Source organism: Macaca nemestrina, chromosome X, assembly GCF_043159975.1.
Source record: "Macaca nemestrina isolate mMacNem1 chromosome X, mMacNem.hap1, whole genome shotgun sequence".
Taxonomy (NCBI): Eukaryota; Metazoa; Chordata; class Mammalia; order Primates; family Cercopithecidae; genus Macaca; species Macaca nemestrina.
Genome location: NC_092145.1, coordinates 53,115,091 through 53,137,633, shown reverse-complemented (window position 1 = coordinate 53,137,633; position 22,543 = coordinate 53,115,091). Strand labels below are relative to the sequence as shown.

General features: G+C 41.8%; 1 protein-coding gene across 1 annotated transcript in view; it reads right to left on the bottom strand.

Annotated features, from left to right (window-relative positions):
• The window catches only part of LOC105499802 (nuclear RNA export factor 2-like), a 67,241-nt gene that overhangs the window by 8,477 nt on the left and 36,221 nt on the right, over positions 1-22,543 (bottom strand). Inside the window, exon 3 of the mRNA XM_071088706.1 lies at positions 6,778-6,873. Within this exon, the coding sequence (XP_070944807.1) occupies positions 6,778-6,820 (43 nt within the window). The 5' untranslated portion in view covers positions 6,821-6,873. The remainder of the gene's footprint in view (positions 1-6,777; positions 6,874-22,543) is intronic.

Here is a 22,543-nt window from a genome sequence, read left to right as displayed (position 1 = left end):
TCTCAGAGGAAGGGAAGAATGTGTGGTCTGTGTGTCCGTGTTGCCCATGCAAGCAAGTGTTAGTGTTTTGTATTACATGCTTCTACAATTAGGTTACAGATATGCGTACTCCAAATCATGTTGGTAAACACATTGCCACACAACACTGGATCCCACTGCACATTTCTTTTCATGTGTTATGTATTATATATGGCCAAATTTTGTTTCTTGTTCAGAATATGCTTTTTAGTGCTTTTTTTTTCTTTTTTACCTCTCGGTGTTTTAATATTTGAACTGACAGTTTTAAAATAAGAAAGTAATGAAGTTCCCTGTACACAAAACTAACGGAACAATATCCACAGGTTGGCCAGGGTTGCAGAGCACCTCCAGCGAGGGTGGCCAAAAAACCCAGTGGAACACAGCCAGGGCTTCAAAGTGGGTCTAAGATTTTGAGTCCCTGCTCTACAGCTTCCCAGGAGAAGCACATGAGCACTTTTAAGCATAAAGTGATATTTTCCTAAGGATTTTCAATGATATTTACACCAATATACACTTCCACTAACCGTGTGTGAGTCTAATTTTCTGCAATATGCCTAACCATTCAGAAAGTCATTCTTACACTTTGATCCAGACTTTTCACTTTTTGAATGTATTACATAAATCACTCTCTGTCTAAATACATACATATAATTATAGGGCTGTGCTTTACAGGTTCTTTGGGACACAAGGATGACGGGACCAGAGAGTGGCTGATATTGTCAAGGGGAGAGGTAGAAATGACTGCCCTTGGAATGAAGTAGACATGGCAAGGAAGGGGCATGAGTACCTGACACACAGGGTGAAAGAAAAGGCCAAGGGATGGATGTGTGGGTCAGAAAGAAGAGGGTGAGTACAGAGAAGACAAAGAAACACACATTGAAAACGCTTCCAGGGAACTGAATTCATCCTGGTGATACGCTCCCCTCTGAAAACTCTCCTTCCTTCCTGTCCATGTACATCTTGTCTGTCCCTGTTACTTCACTTCAAGATGGACACCAGAGAAACAGTTCCCACACAGTCCGAAAAAAGGAGAGATGATACAAGGCAACAGTGTGCAATGATGACTCTCTTGGACAGAAGGCTGGAGTCGGGACATTCATTCCAGAAACCACACCCATCATTGCCCAGCAGACTTTGAGTGGGCCCTGTCGTGCCGCTCATTTCAGCCTTGACACAGAGTCGCACATTATTGGTTATGGGCATAGGATTTGAGGTCAGATCCATCAGGATTTCAATCCTGGTGCTAAATGCTACGATCCAAGGCAAGTAACTGACCTCGCTGTGACTCAAGTTCTTTTTGCTTGTTTTCCCCCTAACTCAAAGATAGTAACAGTTTCTACCTCATGGGGCTACTGTAAAAATTAAGTGAGTTAACACATGGAAATACGTGAAAAGCACCAGGAGAAATGCCCGTGACCTAACAAGCACTATAAATAAGCTGTCTACTACTATGTCGAGAACTTAGTACAACATCTGGCATTTATCGAGGGAGAAATACATGTTAGTTGCATTCGTTGTTATTAGTCCTCCTGTAAATGACAAGAGATGAGTGAGTGGCATCCGGTTGCCACGTCAGCTATTAATGTATTTTACAAAGCGGCAGTAGTAAAACAGGGCAGCCCCGGCTCCAGTGGGGAATCATCTGACGTACGGATTAAGGGAACCAAAACTGAAAGCTCAGAGCATGAAACAGGTTATGTGGAAGGATTCAGTAGGGAGCTTAAGTCCCCGTTTCCAATCTTTGAGGAAAAAAATGTATTATTATGCAAGAAATGTTTCAGGTTTAAGTGGCAGACTATAAGCAGCAAGGCAGAATACTCGTCACACCACACGATACAAAGGGAAAGAAAAACAAAGTCAGGTTATAAAACTGTATATTACGGTATGATTCCTCAGAAGAAAATATTAATGAAAAACTATGTTTTCATTTGTAAATATAAACACAAACAAGTCAGGGTAAAGGGACATGTGAGAATGTCAACCATGTGTAGAAGTAGGTGGCTGGAATGCAGAATGGTTATACTTTCACACCTACACTTTATACTTGTATAAGAGGATGTTTATGGCTGGGTCAGGGTTTTGTCAAGTGCTTGGGGAGAAGCACTTTTCCTATTGACCCATATACAGCATAATGGAAACCATCTATTACTGATAATCAGGTGTGAATATCTTCTCTCCGATTAATATGCTAACCTCACTTTTGACGACTCATTCAACTTCTCCTGATCCCAGGTTTCTTATATGTAAAAATCAGAGATTAGGGCTAGCTACCACCTCAATCAAGATATAGAACCTATAACACACCCCAAAAGGTTTCCAGTTGATCTCCTCTTCATCCCTTGGCCCCATACAGACATTGATATACTTTCAGTTACTATAGATTCGTCTTCCTGTTCTAGGATTTCATACAAATGGACTCATACAAGCTGTACCCTTTGGGTCTGGCTTCTTTAACTCGGCATACTGTTTCTGAGACCCATCCATGTTCTTGACTTTTCCTTGCTGAGTAAAAGCCCCTTGATGGATATACCATAATTTGTTCACCTTTTATGTTGTTGTTTTAACGAAGTTTCAGGAGGAAGTGAAAGGAGATCCTTGCCTTCAAAAAGCCATCTTTCTTGGGCAGTCTTCTATTCTTTTGTAATAGACACAATTTCATCCTTTATCACTCCTTTGTCGCTCTGGGAAAATACTATCTTAATGTCTGTTTCAGCCTCTTCCATTTTTTCTGTTCCCTCAGTGCCAATTATTGGATTTGTTGAGTTTGTGCCATCCTTCCATGCTGATCCTGGGTTGTGACTGTCTTCTGCAGAGGAGGCTCCACTGCAGAATCAGCCCTGGGCTGATTAGCTTTAATCCATACCTTGCTCTGGCCTTGCCGGCAGTTTAGCTTCAAGCCGGACACAAACTGTGGTGGCCCCGGCTTTACCACTGTGTTTTCCCATTTCCTTTCTCTTTGAAAAAGACAATCGTCTTGATTTCTTACATGGGAATCTTTATTTCATATTTTCCAGTGTAACTATGTATTTATTATTATTGTAATATTATCATTCTGAAACCACAATTATAACATTTTTAAATTACATATTGTAAAAGGCTTGCATTCTTATCATTTAAATTGTTCAAGCAGTTCTCAACCATGATTACACATTACAGCCACTTGGGGACACTGAGACAATTCACTAGCACCAGGACACACCCAGAACAGTCAAAGCAGAACCGTGGTTAGATCCAGGCAACCACATTTTTTTTAACTCTCCACGTGAATTGCAGTGTGCAACCAAGGTTGAAAACAACTGTGCTAAAGCTTTTGGCTTATGCTTGCCAGAGGATCCTAGGAATAGCTGCCTCCTCATTCTGCTCACTTCCTACTCAGCACTGTTTTGGGGACCCAATGAGTCTATTAGCTTAGAGCGGGTGTCAGCAACTATGTCCTGTGGGCCAAATCTATCCCAGATCCCCATTTCCTTCAAGGTCTTTTGCTTGCAACCAATTTTACTGCCAAGCACTGTGTTAATCAAGGTCCCAACTTGCCTATGCCAGAATTCACTCTAGTTCTTTTATACAAACAAGATATCTGTAATAAAATATATTACATAGCTTACAAAAACTCTGTGAGGGCCAGAAAAGCAGGCCTGGATGCTGCACAGCCAGGAGAAGCCCACCCACATTATGGGACTGCTACCGCTGAAATACCACTGCTGCCTGCCCATTAATTGACATGCATGACAGAGACTGAATTCTAGAAACTCTGCAATGGCTGCCCCATAACAACTGGAGACCTCCCTCATCACAGGTAGTCCACCCCACATATGGCTCCCATGTTATTCAGTTCCACCTCTGAGTCTCATGTTGGCACATATGCTTGATGCAATAGGTATCCCATTTGGGACCCTAACTGCAAGGGACTCTGGTAAATTGTATGTGTGTGAGAGTGTATTTGTGTGTGTGTGTGTGTGTGTGTGTGCGTGTGTGTGCGTGTGTGTGAGAGAGAGAGAGAGAGAGAGACAGAGAGAGAGAGAGAAAGATAAAGAGCGAGAGTGTGTGCACACATGTGTGTGGTCATGTGCATGTATGTTTCCTTTCATGTTCCAACTTTCTAGTCTCTACAGTACAGGAAAGCATATAAGAATGTTTAAGAGCGTTGGAATAGTTGCCAAGTAAGCAGATTCATCGTATATTTCCAAGACATGTTTTCCGTTGTAAATGGTATATTTACAATAAAGATGGTATTTTCTATTTGTTAACATGGTTTGTGTATATTCATCTTATATCCAACAAACTTGTTGATCTCCATTATTAATTTTAATTTTCTGTAGCTTCTCTTGAGTTTCATATGAAGATAGTCACATTGACAGCTTTATTTTCACTTTTATACATGTATTAATTTGTGTGCGTAGGCATCCATGTATGACAGCTTACCGCACTGCCTAGTATGATATATGGCTTACTGCACTAGACTCAGTACGACATTGAACAGAATTCGTCATACCAGTCATCTTTATCCCTTTTCTGATTGTAAGGAGAATACTTCTAATGTTTTACTATTAAGGGTGGTGTCTGATGGGGTGTATTGTTTTGATACCCATTGTCAGTTTAAAGAGATAGCTTTCTATATTACCGATCTGCTGAGAGTTATTGTTATTGTGGTTGTTCAATCCCGGTTGGTTAATTTATTGCATACTTTTTTTTTTTTAACTGGATCTTTTGTTGTATTTGTCCTGTCCTCCTCCCTTTATTCAGCTAATGTGTTAGATTACATTACAGATCTCTTAAAATGTTAAACTCAGCTTGCATGCTTGGGATTAAACACAACCTTGTTATGCTGTATTATCTGTTTTACCCATTGTTGGGTTTAGTTTGCTATTAATTGATTCACATTATTTGCGTTTATGTAACTAATTCAGATTGGCTAGTAATTTTGCCTTGTCAAGAATACACTGAATAAACCAAGGTTTTCTATTCTTTGGGTTTGGAAAGTTACATATATTTTTCCCCTGGAATTCATCTATTTAATCTAAGTTTTCAAATTTTCACATCTTTTTCATAATGTGATCTTTTTCAATCTTTTATGTCACTGTAAGTGTGACACTATCTTCATTCCAAAAGTGGCTTACCTGCACCATCTCGCTAATTTTCTCTGCCCATGTGGCCAGAGATTTTATCATTATCCTGTGCTTCTGAAACACTGACATCTAGCAATTTTGTTCAACTCTCTCACATCTGTTTTCAGTTTCATCAAGGTAGGCTCTATTTTTTTATCATTTTTCCTTAACATAATGGAAAGACATGGAGATTATTCCATATTAAGTAAATGATCAATGAAAAGTCCTTTCATCTACCACCTGGTTTTATTTTTATAGTTGAATACAATGGATATTCAAATATCCAATACATTCCCTCGTTTGGAAAAGACCTCTGGCTTATCAATGTTGGTCTTTTTAACCAGCGCCATCGTGTCTATTCAATTAAACTATCAGATGATTAAGGAAGAGGGCATTGCATCATTGATGTAAAAGAATTTTTACTATAAGCTTCCTTTAAGAGAAGAGCAGGCAGCGTAGAAAGAAGCAGAAAGGATGTAAAAGAAATCATACCTGGGTGGATTCAAATCCTGATTCTGTCACTTACGGCCGATGTGATGTTAGGCAAGTACTTAATCCTTCCCAGCTTCGATTCCTTCATGCAGTTGTCAGTGCTGCCATTTACCAAGTGTTTACATTCTCCCCTGTACCAGGCACCTGGTAGGACTGCCCGACCCGACTGTCTTCCTTGGGGCAGGGCCGTGCATGTGACTAGCTCTGGCCAATGGGTTGTGAGTGATGAGTGACATGGGTTATTTCTGGGTCAGAACCTTTGGTTGCTGGCTTGAGACCCTCTAGGGCTCTCTCCCACTCTGACGCAGTGAGTAACCCTTTTCTAGATGGTGGCTGCTCCATTAGTTTGGGTCTCTGAGTCATTCCAATAAGAATCGCTCAGAACCCTACATCCACCATCCCCCGAAGGATCTGCACCTGCCATAAACATGCAGCAGGAGTGAGAAATAAGCCACTGAGGTCTGGGGGTGGCCAATAAGCACGGCGTTACACTCAGCCTCTCCTGACCCATATATCTCATCTGTCAATTAAAATAACACCCTCTCAAGATTTTCCTGAGGGTTAAATGCAGCAACTTGCATGACGGCTGAGGTTATCACAGTGCTTGACATATGACAGGGGCTCAAACTATGGCAGTTGTAATTATTAAGTAACAATAGGTACTGCATCTGCTTGTCCTGACAGGTAAGTTGTATCTTGTTTTCAAGAGTGGGGCACTTTATTTGCTGCCACAGGTAACATTTCCTAACGACTTGCATTTAGGCACATATTGTTTGCCACCACCATGGTATCAGACGCATGCTTGGCGGCATCTCTGAAGAGTAAACAAGTAGGAAGATTCAAGCAGCAGAGACTGACTGATGACATAAGATAAAATGAATTAAAGAGCAATAATCAATTTCTTAATGAGCAGAATAGATTACAACTATTATAAACCCACATTCCATTGTGCTGAGTAAACAAAGGCACAAGGTTTTACAGTGTTAGAAGATGTAGTCTGAACCGGGTTTCCCCAAATATTTCCTGAAGAACACTGGCACCTCAAATGCTCTGTGGAAAAAAATGTTCCATTCCCATACAAGTTGGGGAAAGTAGCCCTCCCTTTGAGACTCGTGTTGTATATTAGTATATCATCTAAAAAACTCCTACAGTATTCGTTTACCTTCAGTTCTGTATGTCCCACACTTCCTCAGAGTAGAGCACATGTTGTTGTTGCTTTGTCCTGACCCTAGAGTCTCACAGAACAAACTTGGAAATGCTGAAATGAGAGAAAAATAGATTATTCAAGCTACATGTAATATCAAATATCACAAGTGACAACATTCTCTGACCATCTGCCAAGCAATATTTAAAACCCCGTAAGATTAAGCACAATCTTGCTATTTGCTCAACTTCATTCACCCAATACCGCTTTCATGACATACCAAATGTTATCACCCATGATTGTAACTTAAATCCGTTCACTATACTTTTCCACAGGAAGAAAAGGAGAGAGTTTTCAGGAAGGAACCTAAGAAGCCATCATTAGAAAACCAGGGGTTGATGGGGGAAGAATCAGAAACAAAAGAGTGCCAAGCTATACTACTATAAGCCACTGAGACATCCTAAGCACATACACACACAAAAAATTGTCACCCCACTCCCAAATGTACTTTTTAAAGCCAGTGAAGTTCAAACAAAGTATAACAAGTAAATTCCGAATCTTCACATCATGACGACTTGGACACTTTTATTGAAATATCAAATTCTCTTTAAAAAAAATTCCCGATTCCCCTCTCTCCCTTTCGCCCACCCCCCTGAGCCCATGTTTAGAAAATTTAGTAGAAAAATAAATCATGGAAACAAAGAGAATCTTTACATAATGGAAAAAGAGACAGAAACTAAGATTGGATCTGGAATCGTCTATACAAACTGGGATCTAGGAAGTCTCGAGTGTCCTTAATAACAATATGATCTGAGGAGGGGCAGAGGACAGAATCACCTGGCACGGACGGTGAATCAGGCAGGGTGACTGGCAAGGGTAGGGTTTTTCGTGTGGGGGCGGGAAGAGGGGGGATCCCATGAGGCTTCCACAGCCCTACCCGGGAGAAACGACTTACAAGTTCATGAATTCCCGCCGCCCCACTACCAACCCTACCCCTATCCCGCCAACCCCATATTCTGCCCCAGTGCTTTCTCCTCCTTCACTTCACTCTCTACCAACAACAGCTCCTGTGAGTCCAGGATCAAGGCGAATGGCAGACATAGATGCATGGGTGCATACGCGTGCGCACGCACGCGCGCGCGCGCGCACACACACACACACACACACACACACACACAGAGTTTCTCTGCCAGGTGTTCACAAGTTTGGCCACATTAGGAAAGTCCTCCGCTACCTTCACCCAAACCCCCCATACCCCCGACCCTTCCGCAGCCCCCACCCTTCCCCACCCCCCGCCCCCCCACATCACCACCCCTCCACCCCCCTCACCACCCCACCCCACCCCTTCAGAGCCTCTGCTATTTGGAGATTGCTCAGCCACCCCTTAAAGCCCAATTCTCAGTAAACTTCTAGTACCGGCTGGTTCCACTCGTACCAGACTTCCTTCCAGCGTGGCAGGATATGAAAGTTGCCGGAAGGCTTATGATCGGAGCTGCAGTCCAATAAAACTTCCGCCTGAGTCAGGGCGTGGAGCCGGAAGCACCTCTCTGACGGGATTTGGAGCACTCAATCTTCACATGAATGGGAGGGTGCAGAATCTCACGTGACCATAAGAGTCACATGTACAGCAGCCATTGGTTAGCTGCGGTGCTCACAGGACCACAAAGGCTTTGCCTGCCACCAGATGATAGGAGCCACTTGGCTGCCCACGCACGCATCTGCAGAGTTCGGCAGCTCACAATCTTCACGTGACAGAGAGGAATGAGCCTGACACTGTGGCCATGGGGAGGGGTGGGTGGGAGCAGTGTACATGACCATAACATCCACATGACCCTAAACAGTAGGTCATCTATATGACTTCGAGGGCTGAGACTTCCACATGCTGGTGGCCAGTAATGGCCAGGTGAGGGAAGAATCCATGTGAGCAACAGGGTTCAGGAGTCCACCATACTGCAGTGACTGGAAGAGCTGGGCCCATCGCATGACCATAGGAGCAACACGACAAGAGAGGCCACATGACCTCAAAGTTTTAGAACCCTTGGTGCTGATATGACCAGCAGGGCCCTGTCAGTAGGACTCACAATTGTAGGGTTCACATGATGGTGGCATCCACATGACTTGCAGCCTTGGGATCCTGCAAGGCTCAAGTACCCAGGATAGGTGGGTCAGCTTGGGTCAATTTCCTGACAGTAGAATCCAACCACTGTAGAGTTCTCCTGATCTGCATGTTTCAGGGGACCGTTCTGTTCATGAGACCCGGAGCTCTGAGACTGCCCGTATTACTGAGATGGTGGTACCTCCAGATAACCTTCCACAGCACACAAACTTGAGCTTTTGCTACCCCATCCCACGTTTTATTTATTTATTTATTTTTATTTTTTGAGGCGGAGTTTTGCTCTTGTTGCCCAGGCTGGAGTGCAATGGCACGATCTCGGCTCACTGCAACCTCTGCCTCCCGGGTTCAAGCGATTCTCCTGTCTCAACCTCCCAAGTAGCTGGGATTGCAGGCGCCCGCCAGCACGCCCGGCTAATTTTTGTATTTTTTTAGTAGAGATGGGGTTTCACCACGTTGGCCAGGCTGGTCTCAAACTCCTGGCCTCAGGTGATCCGCCCACCTTGGCCTCCCAATGTGCTGGGATTACCGTGTGAGCCACCGCTCCTGGTCCCCCATCCCTCTTTAATATATTTTATGTGTTTCATTTCTAACAACACTTGAAATTTAATACTTCACGATGAAAAAGGCCCTCACTAAAACCATAATCGTTGACACTACTGCAAGAGCCTAAGCAGTTCGTACAGGTAAGCACCGTTGACTTAATTTCATACAGGGCCAAAGGAAATTAAGGCAAACCTAATGAATTTTAGTTGTTCATTTGAAAAAGAAAATGTGTATAGTGATTAGTATGTGCCACACACTCCAAAAGGTTAACGCATTTAAGAGTGCTAACTCTATGGAGTGGGCGGTATACCAGAATTTTACAGACGAGGAAATTGAAGCACAGAGGCGTTAAGATCACTTGCCTAAGAGGTCACAGACATTGCAGGTGGCAAACCAGCTGTCTCTCCCAGGCAGTATGGTGCTAGACTGTTCTGACCACCCCCCGGGTTTTCCAAAGGAAATTAATTTTAGTTCAGCCGTATTAATTCACAAAAACTGGAAGACAGACCCGGTTACTGAGAGTTGAGGTCTTGGATGTTCTCATTGAAATACCAACTAAGTAATTTCAATTACTATCAGTAATTAGCACCAGTCAACGCTGAATCTAATTAAGGACCTCAGGAGGATCTTTTAAATGTATACATATAAACCTACTATTAATATATAAAATATGTGTATACGAAAGTCAGTATAAAATGTTTGAGGTTAGCTGAAAACATTTCCTTCTTTAAAAAAGATTACTGAAAAGAGAAAGATTGGCACTTTTAAAACATCATACCTGGCTCTGGCCTGAACTGCAACAATTTTGTACGAGTGGAATCTGAATTATAATTAGATTTTACTGTATTTTTATTCTGCCTGTGTCTCCCCAGAAAGGATAGAGAAGGAGAGTACACACTGTAGTTGTTGTTAATCACAATTTCACGACCACCTGTTTTGCTGATTTGCGTGGGAAACTGCAGCTTCATCTGCATGTCCAAAATAAATTTGGTGGAGTGGAGTCTTTCTGGTTTGCTTGCAGAGGCAAACAATGCTATACAAGCGTTGGGATTACTTTGCTAGGTTCCCGCACTGTGGCCTGGCTACATGAATAAGCAGAAGAAAACTCAACAGACCAAATTTTCCACCACAGTTAAAGTTGAATATACTAGTGAGGACAACAGGCTGTGTTTGTGGCTTTAAGGTTATCAAAGGAAGTCATGACATTTGGACGAGATCGGGTGCGTTCAGGGTGGTATGGCCGTAGACTGAAGTCATGATATTTGGAGTGAAAGACTAGGAAGTGCCAATCAGTGGGTCTCGGATAATTCTGGAGAATTATTTATGGGACTCATGTGAATAGAGAATATAAAATGGGGCTACATATTTATGAAAGAGCCTATTATGAAAGTTCAAGTTGGATTTAGGAAGTATCTATACAAAGTCACAGGATGGAAGCCTACTTCAAGACCTGGTATCTGCCCTGGCCCCAGTTTCTATCATTACATACAGATGAACAGATCACCAGTAAAAGACAGAGCAGAATTTTATCTAGCCCACCTATGCTCAACTGGAACTTACACAGTATTGATGATGGTCAAATTCTTTCACCAAAAGACAAATCCTGATTATAACTCTTACATTAAGTCATAGTTTCCTCCTGTCAGACCTGATACTCATATCATTCGCTCTTTCTCTGAGATGATTATCAGGACTTTGTTAGGATTTTAAGTTACACCAATGGAAGTCTGTCAGTGCTCTAATATACACAAACAATGGGGGAAGGTAACTCTACAGACAAAGACTCGTATGTCTGGGGTCCAGTTTAGGCACTGAATTTATTAGGCGCTGTGTCTACTGGGGTGAGACAGGTTGATAAGCCATTTCTCTTGCATGTGATATGGCAGGATTTAACGGGAACAACTTCACCTTCTTTTACCTTTTCGTTCTGTGGTGGACATTTTGGGGATCCATGCTAGTGGTTTTAGGAGGAGTGGCTTTACCTAACAGAAAAGAGAGAAAGGGGAGTACTGGAACTCCCCTTTCTAGAACTTACTTACTTTACTTAGAACTCCCCTAAGTATCAGAACGGTTGTGACGTTGTTAAATTAAACATACTCTAAGGCTTTTGGTTTGAACACAGATACATACACCTGAACTAGGTGTCCTATGTAAATTAACTTTCAGAAAGTAAAAATGACTGACCTAGCAACAGCATACAAGGGAAAGCATAAGATGGGACTCTATCATTATGGGCAATGCATTCAAGACATATTTTTCTGTGTTCCTTTGTGAAATTCATTAACGTAGCTAGAAGTAACTTTATGTCAGTGCCAAGCAATAGGAAAAAAAGAGAAGCAGTTGCAGATAGTGCTCCCTGGCAAATTACTCAATATGCCAACCCCTCAATGCAAGGTAAAATTCAACAGCTCTAGGTAATAGGCTCACTCTTTGAGGATTACCACAGCATACAAGTACAAAATTACATCTACAATGAAAACTTCCTTCAGGCAAAGGATGGAGAGGAGTGAAAAGGTAGGGATTCCATAGAGGGTGTTTACTCAAGAGTAGTGCCACATGTGAAGATGCAGCTCTCTGGTCCAATGTGCAAACCCCCTCCACTGTGAAGACCATTTAAAAAAATGAGCAATTATGATTCAAAGATTTCTAATGTATTGAAAGTAGAGAATTTTAAATTTCCCAGATTGCTTCTTGTTATCTGCTCAAGGCAACTATATTTTGCAATTCAAAAAATAGCTCAAAATACTCTGTCGGAAAACATTTTCAGATAATTTTTAAAATATAGCCAGCCACATTGTTTTCTTTTTAATGTATGCAAAATTTACACTTTGTTTCTTGTGATCAGCTTATCACTGATAAATTATTATCAGTGATTAGATCCTGTGAAAAAATGCAAGATATATAACGTTTGTGTTTTCTTTTAATCCTTGGATTTAAAACATCACGTAGTTTATCAACAGTTATAGAATGACTCACTGGTTGGATTGCTCAATTGGCTAAGTCCATCAAGGAGTTAGCAAATAATGAACCAGTGAACACGATTAAGCTCATTTGACAGTGTAGATGCAGACTAAGGCAAAACATGAGCAAAAACACATTACATATCTTGTCTATGTGATACTACAACGTCTTTATTAAGAGCTTCCATTTATATATTGATAATTAATTTTCAAATCTGCATATTCGCAGATTGGGTGATTATCTTATTCTTAATTTTCTTTTCATATGCATATTTGGTATCGTTATGGAAACATATTCTTTTCAAAGCGTGAATAAATGCGTGCATTAGAGGAAAAGGTTGTTGTTCAATTTTGGTACATTATAGGAGTCTGACTCTCTTCTTTTTTCTCTCTTTGAGACGGAGTCTCGCTCTGTTGCCCAGGCTGGAGTGCAGTGGTGGGATCTCGGCTCACTGCAACCTCCGCCTCCCAGGTTCAAGTGATTCTCCTGCCTCAGCCTCCTGAGTAGCTGGGACTACAAGTGCGTGCCACCAAACCCTAATTTTTTGTGTTGTTGGTAGAGACGGGGTTTCACCTTGTTAGCCAGGATGGTCTCGATCTCCTGACCGCGTGACCCACCCGCCTTGGCCTCCCAAAGTGTTGAATTACAGGCGTGAGCCCCCACGCCCGGCTGAGTCTGACTTTCTTCTAAAGACCCAGGGCTTTTAAGGCTGTTCCATATTGAAATCTGAGGATCTTTGATGTCTTTATGAAGTCTGTGTCACGTGTTTACAGAATGACAAAACTTAACAGTAACTATGAAGAATTCATTTACCTCTGGTCAAATAATCCCGACACGACATCATCTCAGGACAACAGCGAATAGAAAACTTTGCCAACGAATCGAAAAAGAATGAAAATGGAATTCAAGCATCCCACAGTGGATGCCTGTTGAGGTTCTTCCAAAACATATACTGCACAGGGGAGAGCTCTCATGCTTTGTAACTGCCTATTCATGAATTTAATATAGGTAGCTCCTGAATAAAGTATCTGTCTTTGTTACCCGAAGAGTCACTCTATTAGGAAACAAGAAGGACTTGAATATTGTGCTTACTATGCTCATAGTGGTATATATAATTTGAGTCTGTACCTGCAGGTGACATTTTTGTTTACCTACACAATATACATTCCTCACCTTCCTGACTGGGCTCAGGCCTCCATCAGTGTATCTCCTCCCAATAGAGTCATGTGCTTGAGCATACATGGTCACATTCTTAGCTCCAAGAGTGGGCCCAGAATTAGTCTAATCTAATCCAATAATCCAATGCCCAATCCAGCAGTGGTTGGGTCAAGACTTAGCCTGGATCTTTACATCTTTCAGTTACTGGCTCAGTTAACCATGAAACTCACCTTGCCTCTGAACTCTCAGTTATATAAGCAAATGTCTTTCCTTATCGGATAACCCAGAGAGACTTGCACTTTCTGTTAGTTGTAGTTTAAACATCCCTGGCCAATACACATTCAATTTTATGGCCATCCTGGACATCTTACAAAGATGGCTTTCTAAAATAAAACCAACATATTGGTCTTTCGGTCAAAGATTTTTACGTCCCGTTCAGAGTTTCTACACCTAATCTTGTCACAATCCCGGGTGACTTCAATGTCCATGTAGAAAACCAATCTGATTCCAAGCCTCATGGTCGCAAGACCTCTTATTTGACTGCCATGCTCATGGGCACTCCCTGGATCTTGCTACCTCTTGGAACTGCCCCAACTCTAAAATAGTGCACTTTTAGATTTTATTGTGGCAACCTTCTTGTAACTCTGAACATCGTGCTTTATATATTTCTTGGCTATGTTTTTGAGTGCACGTAAGTTCAGACTTTTTAGCTCTTTGATAAATGTTCTATCATGACTACCTGGTGGCCTTCTTTATTCCAAATAATTATTGTTGTCTCAACATTGATTTTTTTGTCTGATACTAATACAAAAGTAACAGTTTTAAATGGTTTGACTTGTGACTGGTATTGTGGGGTTTTTTTATGTTTTGTTTTTTTTTTTTTCCTTCCATCACTTTATTTACTTCATTTCTGTGACAGGCCAGGAGAGTTACGTGCATGATGCCCGATACTGAGATGACATTGCTATGAGAGACAAGAGAGCCAAGGTGAGAGAAGGGGCAATGAGCAGGCAAGTGTATGACATGCTGGGCTTTCATAATCCTGCAGCTTCTCAAGTTCAGAAGACTCTCTACAGGCAAAGAGGTTCTGGTGGATGGCAGGAAAGATCTGGGACAACTAAGCCCCAGATAAGACTACACTAAGACTACTTTATTAATCAAGAGTGGTTTCACTGAGGAGAGACAGGGGCATTTACTACTGAGGATTTGGGACTGGAGCACAGTTAGACAGGAGGAATATGTTTTGGTGACCGATTGCACAGCATAGTGAGCAGAGTTAATCATAATGTATCATATATTTCAATATTGCTTTAAAAGTAGATTTTAGATCTTCTCATCACAAAATGTGATAAGTAGGTGAGATGATGGATATATTAATTAGCTTGAGTTAGTCTTTCTAAATGTATACACTTATCAAAATATCACATTGTGCCCCGTAAATATATACAATTTTGTAAAATTAAAAAATAAATAAATAAAATTTAAAAACAAATGAAAGGAACACAGAACTTGAAGTCCAACATTTTGCTATTACTAACGGAACCTCTCTTTTACTTCATGACACTTGACCTTTCTTAGTTTCAGCTTTCTATTTAGCTATAGACAAAATTATCCGTCATGACCCTCACTTTGGTGTGAGAATTAAATGAAACTTACATAAAGCTCTGTGTAGAATAAGGGCTGAGTGGTTTAGCACTGTGGGAGCAGCTGAGTGCCAAACGCTCCTCCTCTACACCCTCTTTATTTAATCATCGGTCCCTGGGACACCGGCTGCCATGGCTACGCACATGAATACCCTTGAGGGTAAGGAGAATGTATGCTACGGCAGGAACTGTGGTACTCACGCCTGAAAAACAATGACTGTTAACCAACTTGGTGCCATGCTTAAGTCTCCCTGGGGTGATGGGTTCCTTCCTTTTCTCTTTCTCTCTTTCTCTCTTTCTTTCTTTCTTTCTTTCTTTCTTTCTTTCTTTCTTTCTTTCTTTCTTTCTTTCTTTCTTTCTTTCTTTTCTTTTTTTTTTTTTTGTAGTAACTGACAGGGGTTCATCCCCAGGCCCATCTCAGGGATCCACAATCACAAATAATGTCCATATGGCTGCCCCAAGCAGCCATTGATGTTCACCAGGCTAGACACAGTGACCAAAGAGCTCTAGCTTGATCCTTGCTAAACAGGACTCAAGTGCTGTATTCGTTTCTTCAGGCTGCTATAACAAATTTCCATAAATGGGTGGCTTAAAACAACAGAATTTTATACTCTCACATTTCTATTGGCCAAATGTTTGAAATCAAGGTGTCAGCAAGATCGGTACCTTGTGCTGGGGGTGGCAGTTAAAGGGAGAATCTGTACCACATATCTCTCTTAGCTTCTGGTGGTTGCTGGCAATCCTTGGCATTCCTTGGCTTGTGGCAGCTTACCGCTAATCTCTGCCTCGGTTGTCACATGGCAATCTCCCTATGTGTCTGTCTCTGTGTCCCAATTTTCCTCTTCTTATAAAGATACCAGTCATTGGATTAGGGCACGCCCTAGTCCAGTGTGACTTTATCGTCACTTGATTACATCTACAGAGACCTTACTTCCAATTAAAATCACCTTCACAGATTCCAGGTAGACATAAATTTGCGGGGGTGGGGGGATGCATGCACTATTCAACCCAATAGAGTCTACCCTCTGGCTCCCCAATATTTACATTCTTACCGTGAGTAAAATATAGTCACCCCATCTCCAAATCCCCCAGATCTTCACCTATTCCAGCATTAACCCTAAATCCAAAATCTCATCTAAAATTGTCAGGATCTTACCGAGTAGACTTTGGGTAAGGTCCACCCTGGGGCAATGTTCCTCTCTGTCTGCAGGCCTATGAAGCTAGAAAACAAGTTATCTACTTCTAGAATACTACGGTGGGACGGACGTAGGTTAGACGTCCCCTTCACAAAAGGGAGACGGTGGAAAGATTAAAGGGATTGTCGCTCTGGGGCAAGTTCACAACCCAGCAGGAAAAAAGTCCATTAAGATTCAGGCCGAGAGTAAACTTCCATGGTTCAATCTTCTGCCCCATGGGCCCTTCAGGGAGGCAGCCCCAAATTTTGGGACCCTCCAGGGAGGCAGCCCCATCTTCCTGGCTTTCTGGGTCAGGGACTCAGTCCATCTAGCCCTCCAGGGTAATGACAATGCCATTTCTGGTCTGGTCTTCCATGTTTCTGCCTTCAGAGACATGCTTCTTTCATTTTTGTCCCATCTCCGGCCATTTCAGTCCAGGCTGGCAGCATTTCTGCTAGTATAAAACTCTCAAAATCTTTGCCAGGTTTTTGTGGATGCCAAAGGAATCCACGCAACTAGATATGTAGGCTCTGTGTGGGTCCTTCCTGGATTACCCTATCTCGTTTCCTGGCTTATGCCAAGACGGTTGGTTGGGTCCACATGCCTAGTCTCATGAGCAAATGGCTGTTCAGCCACACCTTTCGCCCTGTTTCCATAGTGCACTATCTGGGTAGACTGTGAATTTTCCAAATCATCAAGCATGGTTCCTTTTGGCTTAACAGTTCCTGCCTCTCACATTTTAGTATAAAGAGACAAGGCCACGCCTTCCAGAGTTTGCATGGAAATCTCCTAGCTAGCTACATATCCAAGTTCATCACTTACAAGACCTGCTTTCTGCACAATTCAGTCAAGTTTTCTGACACTCTATTACAAGGGTCACTTTTCCTCCAGTGTTCATTAACATGTGTCTAATTTCCATCTCAGACCGCATAGTAAGCAGTTTCAATATTCATATTTCTAGCATGATTCTGTTCATAATGATATATGTGTTCTCTAAGATGATAAACACTTTTTACAACTCTTCTCACTTCCTCCTGGAGCTCTCACAAGAATCACCTTTAGCATTCATATTTCTACCAACAGTCTCTTTGAGGCAATCTAGGGTTTTCATATCATGCGCCTCAAGTCTTCCAGCCTCTAGTCATTATCCAATTACAAAGCCACTTCCGTATTTTTAGACATTTGTGACAGGAACAACCCACGTCTTAGCACTAAAATCTGCATTAGTTTCTTAGGGCTGCCATAACAAAATACCCAAATTGGGTGGCTAAAAGCAAGATAAATTTATTCTCACACAGTTCTGGGGGCTAGAAGTACAAATCAAGATGTCAGGAGGGCCATGCTCCATCTGAGGGAAGAAGCCTTTCTTAGCTCTCCTAGTTCCTGGTAGATGCTGGTAGTCCTTGGCACTCCTTGGTTTGTAATGCCTTACTCCAGTCTCCGTCTGTGTCTCCACGCGACTCCCCTATGTGTCTGTGTCTCCTTGTCCAAATTTACCTCTATTTATAGGGACAGCAGTCATATTGGAGTTAGGGCCTACCCTAGTTCAATATGATCTCATCTTAATGTGACTGTGTCTGAAAAAACACTATTTCCAAATACGGCCACATTTACAGGTTCAGGGTGGACAGGAATTTGGCAGGGGCCACTATACGACTCAGTAGATGCCTCAATTTTTAAAAACTGTAGAAGAGTATCCTACTTTCCATCCATTTGAGTGCATTTTATTAACTATTTTTTTTTAGGTTCTAGATCCATTATGTTTCAGACATAATAAGACATTTGTCAGTAAAGTCAATGAGATTATTTTTAAAGTCTCTACCATGAAGCTGGTAAAATTAGACACTACAAGTTCAAAAAGGACAGTATGAGCAGTAAAAATTATCACATATATAATTATAGATGCAAAACTTCTAAATTAATTATTACTAAACTTAACTAGTGTATGTCTATTAAAAAAGGGTTCGTTCCAGGAATGAAAGGGTACTGGAACATTAGAGAATCTATCAATCTACTTCTGATCACTTCAGGAATACTGAGTGCAAATGCTTTTTATGCTCCCACCAGAAAACTCCTAATAACGAAGTTCGGGGATGGGGGGTGCAAAGCAGGACAAAAAAATCAGAAGGTATCAGACAACGACACCAGACCAAGACAACTATGTTAGCAAAATTTTATAAGCTAGAAAACAGACGAATAAGTCGTAAGTCCGTAGAAGACCACAGAAACTAATTCAGCAAGAAACAAACTTCAGAACTCTGGTATTAGAGGTGCTAAATATGGTCAGAGACTAGAAAATGTGGATAATTCCTGGAGTATTCAAGGAAGGCATCATAGGGAGAGCAATCACCCCTACACTTTCCAACATGCTGAACAGCCAGGATTTCCACCCCAGGCTCAATATGAACCCCAGTTTTCTTCACATCCTCATTCTTCTCTAGAAGACCCTGTAAGAGCCACTGTACCACATCCTACAATGGTTTATTTTTACATTCTGTCGGTGTCGAGGTGGGAGTATATTGGTGAATGTTCCTTTTAACAATTAAACTGCCAAATGAGAACATAACGATCTAGACCTTCTCTAATATTCTCTTCTGTATGACTGAGAAGTCATCCATGTTGGGAGAATCTCAGGACTGGTGGGCAGGTGATCAAAGAAGCAGGACAGAGGTGCATAAACAGGGTAAGAGTGGAAAACACTAGGCACGTGCCAGAACCCACCCAATGTTTTTAAACAGCTAAACCACTCTAAAGAGGACTGAGAACCTGCTGCATGTAGCTGTGGCAAGTTTGGATCTTCTCTTTTTTCTTCTCTTTCAGAATTGTTCCATATCTCTGAAGTAAAGCTCATGTTTAACCACTCGACTTCCGCTGACATAATTTGCAATGACTGCAGCTAACTTACTGAAGCAAAGTATTATTAGGGCGCCAAGAGCCACCTTTGCTCTTGCCCTGCTTTGACAGTAGATGCTGAAATTCACCTCCGACTCCCAAACCAATGATAAATCTGATTACCAAAACTTTCAATGTGCATTTATAGACGTCTTCATGGGGACAAACGGGGGAGATTCAATGGCACATGTCCCAGTGAAATGTCACCAAACAGTCTGCATTAGACAATCTTGCCTCTCTTCCTCATACCCTCATGAGATGGATGGGCATCAGCTCCTGTTCTTCCTGAACAGTCTCATTCCCTTCAAATCTCTTTTCTCTGTGGAGCCATTTATCCCTGTGAGGTTCTGATGACTGAATCCTCAGACTCATCACCCTGATCAGCACATCAAGGACCTTTATTCTTAACCCCCTTCTTTAGAATATAAAAGAGTTGTATATAATAATTGTTTTTCACTGTCACATTGATTTTTCTCACATCCTACTCAGAGCTTCCTACCATAGGTCTTTGAGCCCAAGGACCAAGTATCTTTTCAACAGACTTCTTGAGCTGGAACTTTGGTTCCTGGCTGAGCCAACAATGTCAGCCAACCTATTTGTTTATTTATTTATTTATCCATGAAAAATCAGCTGTGTTTATTGCTATCTAGTTTTGGCCAGATCAGGGCTGCTTGTCTGAAAAGCATTTACTTAAGCACCACTTTTATTAAGGTTTGGAACTTGACCAAGGCTGTTGGGTCTTTCATATAAAGAATGGGTCTGGAGAGAGTAGTCATGTCTTTTACGCCCGTTCCTAGAAACCTTAGAGAGTGAACACTCAGGGGCCTGGTTCCTGGACTCTGAAATATGAAACAGATGATTATGCGTTTGAGTAGGAAATCTGAGAAATGATTGTCCTAGGTTATGAGTTTTACAAGCTCATTCGTTTATTCAAACAACAATTAGTTCAACAGTTTTATTTATATGTAACTGGCAAGCAATAAACTGTATACGCTTACATTTAGATTGCACAATTTGATAAGTTTTGACACACGTGTACATCCATGGAGTCACAATCACTAAAAGGTAATGAGTAAATTCATCTCTACCTAAAGTTGCTCATGTCCCTTGTTACTTCCTCCCCACTCTGTCCCTCAGCCTTTCCACGATCTCCAGACTATCATTGATTTGCTTTCTGTTACTGTAAATCAGTTTGCATGTTCCCGAGCTTTATATAAATGGAATCCTACAGTTTGTTTCTTTTTTGTTCTTCTGGATTATTTCATTAGGCACAGTTATTTGGAAATTTATCTATGTTGTTGAGTGTATGTACCGTGTTACTTTTTTCCTTTTTAATCACCAAGCAGTACACCACAAGTGTTTTCCAGTCACCAAATAATATGATGAATATTTCAGTTGTTTCCAGGTATGGGCTATTATTAGTAAGGCTTTTATGAAAATTCATGTATAAGTCTTTGGGTAGATATATGTTTTCATTTCTCTTGGTTAATTGTCTTGGAGCAAGATGGTTAGAAAGTATGATGGGTGTAAGTTCAGCTTTTTAAGAAACTGCCAAACTGTTCTTCAAGGTAGTTATACCATTTTATATTTCCATTCAACCGATAATTATTAAGGATCTACTGTGTCCCAGGTGCCATCCTAGATGCTGATGACACAGCAGTAGTCAAACCAGGTAATTATGTAAATCCTTATTCAGGAAAGCTGGAGAGTGTCCCAAGTTTGTTCACAGGAAGCAGTGGGGTGGAGCTTCGTAGGTTAGATGTTTACTAGGGACTTCCCTGGAGCCAACATCTGCAGCAGGAGAGGAAGAGGAAGAAAGTAGGATCACACTAAGGGAAAAGTCAGTCTGCAAGTGCAGGCCCAGTGACAGCTTTCGGGAACCCCATGGGGAGTTGTGGAGCTAAAAAATGCTGAACCAGAGTTGGCTGGCACTGGGCCCAAGTGGCTGGCATTTATACCCCACCTACATCGGTCACTGGTTGTGGAATACCACAGGAAGGACCCAACCTTGGGCAAGACAGCTCTCTTCAGCAGCGGGTTATCCCTGAAAATAGTGACAGCTGAAGGCTATCTGCTGATATCCGTGCCAGCAAGTGGGGCAACAAGACTTTACTTGAGTTCACGGGGATCTAGTAAGTATGTCTCTGTGCCTGTCACAGTCTACCTTTGCACTGATTGGATCCACTTCTCCATATGCACCCGGGGAGGGGCTTCTCCAGGATCCAGTGAGTCTGCATTACTAAGGAAAACTGAGAAGAAGATGGTTACCAGAACACACTCTAGCCCGCACCAGACTGCTGCAGCTAGTCCTGTGGCCAAATAGGTACTTAACTCCGTTCACCATCCATTCTAGATTCCCTTCACCTTCAGCTTCTAAGTATGATGGTCTTAATGGCTTATAGGTGGCATTGTCTGGACCTTCATCCCTTGTCACCCTGCCTTTCTCAAGTCTGGATTGCTCCCTTGTACTTTTATTGACAACCCTGGGGAGTACCAAGAAGCACTGAGTGGATTGCATAGAAGCTAAATACATTTCTCCTTGATTCCAACGTGTAATAACATCTCCACTTTTCTCAGTGACCAGATTCCATTACCCCTGTCAGGACACTGACTCCTCTCTCTGTCGGTTAGTTGATGGGCATAGAGAGGATAAAAGGGGCTCAGGTGGAATTTGTAGCTTTTAATTCAGTGAGACTCTTGTCTCATCAATGACAATTAATGAAAGTGATCCTTCTTTGAGGACCAGGGCTTCTGACACAGCAGAACCCATTGTTCCCGGTGCAGCTGTATAAATTTCCCCAACTGGGTCAACTGGAGTGATGGCAAGTTGGGGCACTCCTGCTTGCACTTCTTATTTTCCACATCCATTTTTATTTTATTATTTTATTTTATTTATTTTATTTCTGAGGACACAGAGCTCTTCAAATGTCCTTCACTCCAGGTGTATACTGAGTTCAGACGATGACTCCCAATGATATTGGGAAGGATTTTGCCTCCTTCTGCAGTCCGTTCCGATGTCCTATTAGGGAAGCAGCTTCTGCTTGGCACAAAAGGTCATACAACCATCGGCTCTCATGTTCATGGGTCTATTTCCACAGGCCATTGCTGTAAATTCGGTCTCCTGATCTGCTGGGATATTCTATGGGGATCCCATCACAGCGGGTCAAACATTCTGTAAGATCTTAGATGAAAGTGAAGGCAAATAAAGGCATGGAAAATGTCTGTATTTCTCTCAAAAGGATCATTGGCCATTCCACAACGAAGAGTCCAAATCTCTTCAATGCACTCGCATATTT